Source organism: Ursus americanus, chromosome 23 (genome assembly GCF_024610735.1).
Source record: "Ursus americanus isolate L20-20 chromosome 23, mUrsAme1.1.p, whole genome shotgun sequence".
In the NCBI taxonomy this organism is placed as follows: Eukaryota; Metazoa; Chordata; class Mammalia; order Carnivora; family Ursidae; genus Ursus; species Ursus americanus.
In genome coordinates this window covers 14887149-14899639 of record NC_142149.1, presented here as the reverse complement: position 1 = coordinate 14899639, position 12491 = coordinate 14887149, and the positions used below count along the sequence as shown (strand labels likewise).

The 12491-nt window shown below is 40.2% G+C and overlaps 1 protein-coding gene across 18 annotated transcripts in view; it reads left to right on the top strand.

Moving 5' to 3' along the window:
* The window catches only part of TANC2 (tetratricopeptide repeat, ankyrin repeat and coiled-coil containing 2), a 354211-nt gene that overhangs the window by 304767 nt on the left and 36953 nt on the right, over window positions 1-12491 (top strand). For all 18 annotated transcript variants that reach the window (XM_045814340.2, XM_045814338.2, XM_045814336.2 and 15 more), the window contains one exon: window positions 10639-10747. In XM_045814340.2, the coding sequence (XP_045670296.1) occupies window positions 10639-10747 (109 nt within the window). The remainder of the gene's footprint in view (window positions 1-10638; window positions 10748-12491) is intronic.

The following is a 12491-nucleotide window of genomic DNA, read 5'->3' as shown; positions in this document are numbered from 1 at the left end:
ATAAAAGCATTAGGAAAGAATTCAGCAAAGTGATGGGTCATGGGAAGGAAAAAAGGGTCTGGAACCACATCAGCCCTTAGGAGGTTTGGAAGAGTTACATCAAGGAAAAGGGCGGTGTACACCCTTTACTAGCACGTGACTATTAGTAGATGATCTTACCTGCCTGGAAGTATTAACTCTCTAATCTCTGTGCTGGGTCTACATCTGCTACACTTCTCATTCCTTTCTATCACTGAGGGGAAATTAGTCTTCTTATGTTAAAATTTGAATATGTACTTTCCAAGGAGAAATTTCATTGATGTGTCATATTATTAAAGATCTGTTTAATTTGCCAGTAATTTTCCCCTTATTATCTAATCCAGTTTCTAACTCCCTATTGGCATCAAGAATAAATGTGGGACTCATATCTGAAGTATTGTGTAGTGACCTAAGGTCATGGTTTTGTGATTTAATGCAAGGGAGAAATTAGATGAAATCTAATGTATATCTTGGAATATGTCCAGTTTGCCAGTTGCGTGAATGTCCTTCAACTTTACAAATTTGTTTCCTCTCAGTATAAATCATGGGATCCATATCTATTAGTCATATAGGCAAACTGTTCCCAGTCCTTAAAAGTCTTATATCTTCAAAGATGGGCAACAATAACACTTTTTTTCCTTTTCCAAATCCAAAATTAAGTTTGGAAAAAACTAGTAATCATTCGTTTGCTAAGTTAATAAATATACAGAGAAATAGTTATTATGATAAGACAGAGAGAGAGCACTCTTTTATGATTTGGAAAGCATGCAGAAGAGACAACTGAAGAAAACACAAAAAGGACTTGTACTGTCCCATATTTGATTTTGCTACAAGAAAGTAATATTGCTTTATATGTTTAATATATATATATATATATTTTTTTTTTAAGTGGATATACCTGAATAGCAAATGCTGGTTAAAACAACTTACCTAAAAATCTAAAATAGGAAGTAGAGCAAGTGATTAAGGAAAAGTTTGGGTACTGAAAGTAGCATAGGAAATAGAGGCTAATTTGTCCTATTAATGAGTCTCTGAAGCAACACTGGCTGAATGAAAAGATGGGACTCACACTGGCGCCTTCCTAGGTTGTCAAACCAAGATTAATGGCACAGCAGTCAGAAGTAGTTATCGCCAGTTTAGGGGGACATGACAGCACATTGTCTTTTTTCTGAATACAGCAACTTACTCAGCTGTCTCTAGAGACTTTCAAACGCAGCTAGATCTCCACATGTGGTAAAATCAGCACTAATAGCCTTCTATCCTCTCAACCATGAGAACCCACAGCTGTGAGACATGTATTCGCATGTATTCACTGCAGCCATTAGCATATCCAGTTGGTTCGACTGTTCCAATCTTACTAGTAAGTATTCATTTACTTACTTCCACCTCTACAGACCACACCCTAGGTTCTCATGTGAACAGCTTTAGCCTCCTAACTAGGGAGAACCTCCCCTCTCTCCATTCTCCGCCAGCAGCCAAAGTCATTTTTTCTAAAGCACAAATCTAACCATATAACTTCTGCCTGAAAATCCCTTAATGGCTACTTCAAAGCCCTCTATAACAAAGATATCTTCTGCCCACCTTTTTAAATTGAGCTCATTCATTCGCCCTCTTATTCATGATATTCTGGTCATAACTGATCATCTGCTAATTCCCAGAACTTGCTAAGCTCTCTCCCACCTCTGGCCCTTCGCACTTAACAGTTCCCGCCATCTGGAGCTCGCTTTCCCTGGCTCATCACATGGCAAGCTCTCTCACTCCTCCTTCAGATCTCAGCTTAAAATGCCATCTCCTCAGAGAGACTTCCACTTGTCACCTTATATAAGTCACCTCCCTGTTTTCTTTATCATACCAACGTGTATACTTCCTAACAGTTGTCACCGTCTGTTAAAATTTGTTATATGCGAATACTTGTTTATGTTGTCCATCTTCCCCTCTAGAACATGAGTGAGCTTGTAAGGACAGGAACCTTTTCTATCATCCTCACCTTGGTCTTCCTAGTGATTGCTACAGTACCTGGCACACAGTAAGCACTCAGTAAATATTTTTTTAAATAATGAATTAAGTAAACAAAGGAATAAGTGGTACTAATTTTAAGCTTGCAACTAAAAATATTTGAGAAACTCTTCTGACAGTTTAACAGACAGTGTCTTTTGTTCACTCTGTCACCATGTGTCAGGAGTTAAGTGAAGACTTGCATTTCAGCAGAGATTCAATGAATAGTTTTTAAGTAATATGTTCAAGACTGTGTTAAGCACTGCAGAGGATACAAATATAAGTTAGATTGATCTGTCTACCAGGACTTACAGGTTACTGGTTTTAACAGACACCTTTATAACTAGCTGTAAATTGAGGCAGAGTGCTGTATGCGAGAGGTATAAACAATGAGCAGAGCAACATGGGGGAGGAAGAAAGAAGTGGTAAATCTTCAGTGTCTGCTGTAATTGTTTTAAATCGTGACAATTCAAATGGAGTCATAGCTCTTCTGCTTCATTAATCCCTGCCAACTGCCTAAAGACTTCATTGTCAGAGGACAAGTGTCCATTTTCCTCAGGCCAGTGATGCATTAACAGAACAGAAGGGCTATAGGACACTGTGGGGCGAAGTGGGAGAAAGCAGGAAATTTCTTTCCAGATTCCATGTTTAAAACTGGAATGCTGCTCCACCCATTTCTACAAAGGCAGATCTTGGGCACACTTTACTTTTACAGTCTGCAACTTACATGAATATGAAACAGCAGGACAAGCTGACTAGCACTGTGTTTTGTATCCAGGTGCCATGAAAAAACCATGACGAGAACATGCCAAAGCAGCTACTGACTGATAAGCTAAAGATGGAAGAAATTTTTGCAAAGATGTGTGGGTGTCATTTGCTGAGAATTCATAGCAACAAGCAGACTGTAAGGCAGCAACCACCAAAGTGTGGCTGCAGGCAGAATTTTTAAGATGAGAGGTGAAAAAGATCAGGATTGTCAGTCTCTTCTCAATATTTGAGTTATAGTTATACTCATTTCACAGTCAAACAGTGGCAACAGAGATGGCTGCAAATTCAAGGCCAAAGTGGGTTCGTGAATTAGCAGATCTGCAAGTCCTACTGTTGCTCTTCCTTGAGCCCATCTGCTTAGCACGGATTCATTCATGAAACATTGATTGAACTTCTACTCTACACCAGCGACTGTGCTATCTGCTAGAGAAACGTAAATGGAAGAGACACCTCCTGCCACTAAAGCCATTACCTTCTAAAGGGAAGCCAGACCCCAAGCAACCAACAATAGTGCTGTAGTACAGAGCACCCGAGGAACCTGAACAAAGAGGAACTCCTTTGCAGAAGAGGTGACACTCCAGTTGACCCCTGAAGGATGAGTTGATTCCATGGGGCAGTGCTGGCGTGGGAGAGCACTGTAGGCAGGCAAGAAAAGGTCAAGGCAGGAACAAAAGCAGGTGTGAAGATAGGAAATGCCTTTGCGGAATTGTGGGAAGATGTGATTAGAGGATAAGACACGTGGTCAGAAAGAATGAATGGAAGTGTCACTAGGAAGAAAGCCTTGACTGCCATGTTTAAGACTTCACAGTTTATTCTGTATATAACAGTCTCGATAACTTTTTAAGAATGAGGAGACTATGATCAACTAACTCTGATGATGTGAAAAATAGCTCTGACAAGTGGTGTGTGAAGGATGGGTTGAAGAAGAGGAGAGAATGCAGGTGTAGGGATATGCGTAATGAGGTTTATAGCAATAGAGTAGGTGAGAAATGCCAAGACCTACAATGTGAGAATAGAGAGCAAGGTATATGTGAGAGAGACATTTTGGAGATACTCAGAAGCACTTGGTCTTCTTTTGTGTACAGTCATTGAGGGCGGAGGGCTCAAAAATGACTCTAAAACTTATCTTTAATGATGGAGGGGAGTGAAGCTACTGACCAGTATAGAACACTGTGATGGAGGAGGGCTTCTAGCATGAGCAAAGGCAGGAGGAAGAATAATAGAAAACATGGGAGAATGTGAGTCTTGTTTTGGACCTGTTGTTAATGATTTACCTCCAAGGAAGATGCACAAGTGTATTTAGAAATGTGGCCCTGGAAAATAGGGAAAGAGAAAAGTCCAAGCACAGCGTTATGGATTTGGAAGTCATCAGCAAATAAGTGACAGCAGAAGTTGTAGGACTAAACAAGATCGCCCAAGTTAAGAGTATAAAGCAGGAATGTCAGAAACATGAAAACAGAATAGTTATGTTTAAACACTCAGGGAAAATGGGCGAACTAAATAATAATTTATGAGGGAAATCTTACAAGAAGAAACAAGAGAAAGTAAGGTCATGAAAGTCAAAGGAGAAAATCTTTCTGGGCCAGGTCTAAAGTGATGAATATAATTTCTGCCTATATTCCATTAGCCAGAACTCCGTCCACAACCCCAGTTGAATAAGTGAATGCAAGGTTCCTGGCAAAGTAGCCACCTCCCAGCAACAAGTGCTGGCTCTAGAAGGAAGCACAGATCTTTTGTAGGCCGCTCTCCCTCTCTGCCCCATAATTCTAATCTCAAACTAGGTCTCCCTAAATAATTCCCCACATCTACCTCTACACTATAAAGACATTCATTCCACAGCAGCAACACACATTATTTCTGCCCAAATTATAAGATAGATTAGCTGGCTTTATATCGTAAGCAACGCCTTGCCAGTGGGCTGTAACTATACCGCTTTATCACCTCTGAGCACTGCACAGAAGAATATCAAAACACCTAAGCGGTGTTTCTCTGAAACGCTAACGTGTTGTATATCGACTTTCAACATAAGAGCTAATGAAACCTTTGTGACTATACATCAGTGACTGTGACTAGAACAATGGAAAAAACACCCATGCAGGAAATATTTAAGTTAAACGTTTGTTAGCATGTTTCCCTACTACAAATAGAAACTTTAAGTCTAGCTGTCTTCCTGGGGTGCTAAGCGAAAATCTATTAGAAAAACAAACACAGTGCCATTATATATTTTGTGTAAAACAACTGTTCTTCAGTTTCCAAACTGTTAAATGGGCGGAGGGAAGGGAGGGTGGTTTTTTTCTCTAAAAGACTCCATAGCTCTCAAGTCTTGAGGTATTGGGAAACAGGGTAATCATGTAAGAGTAGCCCCTCACTGCCTTGTAATCTGTCAGTGTCCAAGGGTGAGCATCACTTGTCTCTAATAATCCATATCAAGGGGCTCCTGATGCCTGCAAGAGAGTGGAGGTAGGGGTCGACCCTCTGCTATTCTGGATACTACCTCCTCTACCTTTTGTCAGAACATATACATCCGGGATAGGGGAGAGGGGACAGTGCTAGGGGGAGGAGTCTTCACCTCTGACCTGTGATTGGTTCTCCCCTAAAATACCTAAAAACAAATCCATCTTGAATAGAAAGTTTAATATCCTCTTGAAAAACCTCTGGTCTACGTGAGAAATTTATATTCCTCCTGTTAGCTTAACTTTTACTTTATTTCTTAAGGACCAGTTAGCTCTGTCTTCATCTCCTCTCTCTGCCTGAAATTAGGCCACCAAGTTTTCCTACATCGACTAACAGTGAATGGCACCCATACCCAGTAACTATTGCCTGACGTGTGGATTTCTCTTTTGGTTGTGAAGGTGGTGGGGTCGAGGTGTGGAGGGGTAAGAATTGGGGTTAAGGAAAGGTATCGCATTTAAAAATTAAAGTTCTGTTTGAGCACACAGTTATCTTCCAATATGTATAAAGTCATGTGGTTAACATTCATTCCTTAAGTATAGCACTATGCTAGTTCTTACGGGGAATATAAAAGAAATAAAAAATACATCTCACTTAATATAGCTCACTTAATTCTTACCACAGTCCTGAGAGGTCATCTTACAGAGAGGTTAAGTAGCTTTTCCAAGGTTACAAAGCTTCTAAGTGACAGAACTAGGATTTGAACATAGGTCTATTTTGATTTTGTTTCAGAGATGAAGAGGCAGCACTGTGAATGTGGACAGGGAAATTTGCTATGTAACTTTGAATCACAAGGTGATCTCATTATATATAAGCTATGTGGAAATAATTCTGCCTTCACCACTGCCCCTCCCCAATTTGGTCTTTATCATCACATGTGAACCCACACTAAAGTTGACTTTGATTACCATCATCTTTAATTATAGAGGGAAGACATAGTTGTGTTCAGTCGTGCCTAAAATCATGTCACACTGATGAGGGCTCCCTCTGCTTCTTAACTTGTCTCTCCCAAAATGCCAGTCAAAAAATGTCAAACTTAATAGCTGACTTTAATTATGTTAAGAATTCAGGGTTTATACCATACAAATGAATACATTGCATTTTATATTGGTTGACTTCTTCACACAAATATGCCCATTTTTCACAGAAATGAAAACCACTTTTCTAACCTCATCAGTGTGTTAGTAGAACTAGGTTTCAGAAAACCCTGGGTTCTCATCCCAGCTGTCTTTGATCCTAGCCACGTGAGCTGGGAGCTGTCCTTCAGTCTTGCCAAGTCTCTGTCTTCCACTATAATATTAGGAGTAATATTTAGTCCTATGCCTATAGTATAGGTGTTTGTGAGAATCTAAAAAAGTGTTGAAGTATTTTTAAAACCATAAGGTAGTGTGCAACTTTATGGTATTATTAATTGAGTCATTCTACAAATATGTATTCCTGTTGCGTAGGAGTACATATGTGAAAAAACATGGCTTCCAGCCTCCCTACAGTGTTGTGGGAAGACTGACATGTAGGCGGGTAGTGTGCTGAAGTAGGTATGATGGGGGTATATACCGAGTACAAGAATCTGAGGGTAAGAGCCCCTGAGTCTATCTGGTGGGACCAGGGAAGACTTCACAGAGGAGATGGTGTGAACTGAGACTTCAAGAATGAGAAGTAGTTTGCCTGATGAACCAAATAAGGAAGAGAATTACAGGCAGAAGGAAAGTGTGTTTGAAACCTAGAATAATTTGCTCTGTCTGAAATTAGAAGCACAAGGTCAAAGGGTAATGACAGACAAACAGACAAGGGACAAATTATGGAGAGCCTTTGAATACCATGCTAAGGAGTTTAGATTATGTATGAGAGGAAGTATAAAGCCAATGAAAAATTTTGAGCAGACTTTGTATCAGGTTTCTGCACTGTAGAGTATTGGCATGGGCCAGGGGGCAGGCAATAGAAAGAATGAGGCTCTTGCAATTATCCAAGAGAGAAAGTATATAAAGAGAGGAGAAAAACAACTGCTAGCTGTTATGCCTGAGTGACTGGCAGTATATGAAAAAATAAAGGAATCCTAAATGGATTTGGTTTTGAGGGAAAGTTTCAACTTCAAATAGTGTCATATGGCAGGTCATTTGAACGATCATTTGAAGGAAGAAAGATCCAGCAGGCAATTAGAGAAGCAAAACAATATGTCTGTGCTGGAGATATCACTGCGGTGAGAGTGCAGCCAGGAGACCTATGAAATGAGAGGAAATGGGAAATAAAGCAGAGAAGTTACATCACTGAAGGAAATGGAAGAAAAAGTAGCAGGGTGGTGTCATAGATGTCAAGAGAAGGGAGTTCCAGGGGAGGTAGTCAATAGGGCCTCATGCTGGAGGGAAAAAAGAAAAAGATAAAGCTCAGAGGCTAAAAGACAACCAATTAAGAGGCTGCTGGTAATCTCAGAGCTTGGCGAGGCTAGGAGTCAAAAGGAGTAAGGTTTAGAAGTGAGCAAATAATCAGAAAAATAGAAATAAACACAGACAAGTGCAGTATAACACATTTGGATGGTAGGTTAGCCAGTGGCGCCATATCTTATCAGAACAGTAAGGGACAGATGGAAATGCCAGCATATAATATAAATTGCCGTTTTCCTTCATGTCCTGAACACCATAAACTGAGTCCAATGAACTGACGAGAACCATTCTTTCATGAATACTGGGATATGCTTGTGTCCAAAAAGAAATGAACTACAGTTGTCACATTTTCCTTGATTCGTATTGCTTGCTGTTTCTCCTTAGTACCAGGTCGACAACAGCAAAAGCAAGCACTGTCCTCTCCAGCTCACTGAAATGCATACTACAGAAATGCAAACATCTTACCAGCATTTCTTAGTTGTGGTAGTAAGATGAAAGCACTAGGGCAACATCAGTTCTGTGTCTAATTCATTTCCTTGTCAGACATGAGTTTTTTGTCTTAACCCTGATGGGAATGGCCTGAAGCATACGTAGGGAGTGGGTCGGAGGCCTGTATTCAGGGCTTCTAGTACTGTGTAGTATGGAGGAGTCACTTAAAGTGATCATTCTTACACCAGGGAGGCTACAGTAATTTCAGTGTTAATAACTGGGTAGGGCTTTGAGAACTTGAGATAGGGCACTTCATAAATGTTGCGTGTCATCTTCTAATATGCTCTTAAAATAGCCTACCAACTAAATCAGGCTTTCAAAGGATAAATAAAAGTTCAGTGGCAATTTCCAGATTTTGTGAATGTGAAACAATCTGGGCTCATACCTTCAGATACTACTGATGATTCCATGCAGGCTACACTTCTCTGAGACATTCTTTCAACTAAATAACTTCCTTTCCATTATGGTTGATCTTATCCAGTGAAATAAGTTGGCATGGTATCCACTAGAATTCAGAAATTCTTGAAGCTCAAGGTTAGAACATGGTAGAATTTCTTTTTAAAGTCTTTTTGGAGTGAAATCTCTTTATAATGATTCCTGGGTAAGTTGTCCCATCCACTAGTCTTCAGATTCTTTACCGAAGCCTCAAAAAAAATCAAAGAATAAATTTAAAATGTATTTGTTTTTCAGACTTTGGTGTGAGGTATCTCCAAATTTGGTTAAACCTGACAGAGTAGTCAGTCTTCAATATGAGAGAAAATCATCCAGTAGATATTTGGGGCTCTTTTTGGGAAGCATCATCAACCAAAATTTACTTGCTATTTTTTTCCTTCTTTTTGATTAATTCATTACACTTAAACTGAGATAATGGTTTCACGTCCCTCTTCTATGGCACTCCAAGTGAAAGGAATAGAAGAGTTTTGTTACCAGTGGCATAAAGAACTCTACTGACCACAAACCTGTTGGGCAGTAGAGAGACAGTTCTAAGCGTCTGCAGTTCCTACAGGCTAGAGCAAATGTGTTAAGAAGACACACCCCAAAGGTGATCCAGTGTCCTGTCTTTAATACTCAATTTTCTCTTGCTTCCAAAAAAATGTTACTGAGAATTTTTATTTGTAGTACACTGTGTTAGGCCCTCCAGGGAATATAAATAACTCAGAATTTCCATCATAACGTAAATAGAAATTCACACACACCTTCTATACATACACACACACATATATATACATACATACATTCGCACTTAAAGGATTATATCAGGAGTGCCTTGGTGGCGCAGTTGGTTGGGCATCAGATTCTTGGTTTTGGCTCAGGTCTGATCTCGGGGTCATGAAATTGAGCCCTGCTTCGGGCTCCACGCTCAACATGGAGTCTACTTGAGATTCTTTCTCTCCCTCTGCTCCTCCCCCCACTCCCCCTCAAATAAATAAATAAAATCTTTTTTTAAAAAAGAATATATATCATTAGGATGCTTTGAGCTAGAAGAACCTAGAATACTCCAACTCAAATGGAGTATACATGTATTTTATAAATGTATAAAGTATATAGTAATATACAAAGTATAAAGTAAAATTATAAATGTATTCATTTAACAAGTCCAAACTTCAAGCAGTTTCTGATGCTGTACAGTCAGGGCTTAGGCTCTGTTTTTCTGCAGTTCTCGCAGTTTTGCCCTTCTGTTAGCTTTGTCTTCAGACCAGATGACCACACAACTGTGAGAGCGCCATGGCAGTTCTGAGTATCATGGGCTGATAAGAAAACATGCAGAGGCAGAATAGAGAGTTTTCTCTTTCTTAAGAGATTAGGGATCCGATATCAAGGAGATGGGGGAGTGGATGCCGTCAGGAAACCTACAGTCGAGTCGAGGAGAGAGCATGAAATAGCATGCTACATATTGTACGAGAGAGACACACAATCTATAATGCTTGTACCAAAAAGACAATACTCCGTTTCTCGGCTGCAGGGAAGGTAGAGGGGATCACAGAAACTTCACTTGGGGAAGAGATGGTTAATCCATCTGGGGACATGTTGAACTTGAGGTACTGTGGGACCTCCAGGTGCAGAAATCCAAACAGTTAGATGTATATTGGTGTGAGCCTCGGAAGTCTAGATCAAGAAAAAGACCCAAGTGATGGTGAAGGCTCTCAGGTTGGATGAGTTAATGGAGTAGAGGACAGACTAGGACCAAAAAGGAGAGCCTGAGGAGAACTGACATTTAAAGCATGGGTAAAATAAGAGGAGAGTTCACAGAGACAGAAAATAAAAATGAATCTTTTAATGCCATCTGTGTGTGGGATGGGTGTAAGCCAACTAGAAATGACATTTTGTGATATTCACACATGTGATCTGGGTAAAGGACTGGTAAAAGCTAGGGACCTTTCAACACCCATTAATTGCCCAGCAGCAGGTGCCCTTCTCTAAGAAACTGGTTGAATGAGACAAGAGTTTCGCTAGAGGTATGGCTGGACCTGAACAGTCCCCCACCCAACTCAGAACTGGGGCATTAAAATTCTAAAATGAGTCTCTTTTTTCTTTGCAGGAGTGGTCACACATTACTTGCTTTCTGGTTTTCCCGCCAAGAGGGAAAACTAAACCGACAGCAGACTATTGAACTGGGACATCACATCCTCAAAGCACACATTTTTAAGGTAATTAGAGAAGCTGAAGGCTTTTATCTTTCTATCTCCAGCAGGCTTTCTTTAACAAAGCTACTCTCATTTCAGTGTAGTCCCTGCTTTTTGTTGTAGAGTTAGTCCACCTCCTAAAACGTGTGGCCTGTTCTTCTCTAGGCCTTTGGAAAGAGAACCACATTTGTTATCTCCCAGTTTAGCAGTTGCTAGGCTTTTCAGGAAATGTACATGTATAATCATTTAGGTAAGAAGCATGTACACATACGCAGACCTACCATCTCCTGAAGACAGTCACGCTGTAGCAATTCGTTGCAGATTTTCACAATGTCTAAAAAAAAATCACTGAGAGCAGTTACTCTTTCAATTTTCTTATAATTGTTTTGTGAAGATTTTAGTATTCCTGGTGCTATGATTTTCCAGGTACTTATCTGGAACCAACATTAACCTTTCTTTGAGCTACATCCCCCATTCTCCATTCAAACTATAATCCCGGTTTTTCTCCCAATAATTTCAAAACTTTTAAGAACTCTATGGCATCAGCTTCCTCTCTCAGCAGTCACAGGGCTGGAGTGGAGCATGGCACGGCGCGTGATTCCTCTGTGTCTGTATGCGTTCATTTGTTTATTCAGCACTTACATAGGCATTGTACTAGGTCCTAGGGATAAAAAACAAAAAAGATAAAGTCCCTCATCTCAAGGAACTTAAAGTCTAAGTTGTGTTTACAGTTGTGGGATAAAGCACAGAAGTCAGGAAAGAAATTTGTTCTGGTTTTTCCAGCCCGCAGTTTGCTATTGCATCTGCTACCTCCAATCCCTGCAGTCTCTTCAGAGTGCTTTTCCTGCCTCAGGATGGAGAAAGACAAGTATCTTAAATAGTTCTCTGTGTTGGACTTACCCCCGAGGGATACTGTTAAAGATAAAACAGTTCTCTTCAGAGAGAAAGATGGCATTAAGGGCAACTCCGAGAGCCTAGCAAATTCTTCCCAGTATATAAGCGCACAGCCGGAGAAGCCTGTTCAGCAGACGTACAGAAGTGGAACCCACAGTGACAAGTCCTTTATTTGAATCATAATTGTCTTATCTAACAAATCACTGTACCAAAAATGACTTTACCCAGTGACCTTACTTAGCGGGAGCAGAGTGAGACTAAAATAACAGGCCAGGTGTCTCATTCCAACTTCAAGTGGACCAAAAAGTGTCTGCTACTTCTACAAACTCTGAGATCATTATCCTTCAGTTAGATAGGAAAGTAACGTAAGTATGAAGGATTACCACTTTAAACACTTAAGATTTTAGCCTCACCATCTGCCTAGGATCAGATGCAAAGAAGTTGATTCCTATCTTTTCTGTACCATAAAATAAACAAATACCACATTAAAAGATAAATGATACGGAGTTTCTTTGACGCACCGTGATTATATCCAATACATGGAAACCTACATTTAAACCACACACTCCTATCGTTGACACAGTTTTATCTTATGTTGCTGCAGACAACATGGTTGCCTGAGATAAGACTGGCTCCGTGTGTGATTCAGGCCATAAATACTCGGGTGTGCAGCGTATGGTGATGACATGACCATGGACTGAAGAATGTAGACTTGGACTATGACGTTCCCGATGGTACACTTTTCAGGGTCCTTTAAATGCACAGTGCTCCCTGTTGATTCACTTTAGCTTCTCCCAAACTACTAGAATTTTCAGTCCCCATCAGTTGAGCATCATGAAAAGGCAAAGACAGACTCTATGGTTATAACCAGTAC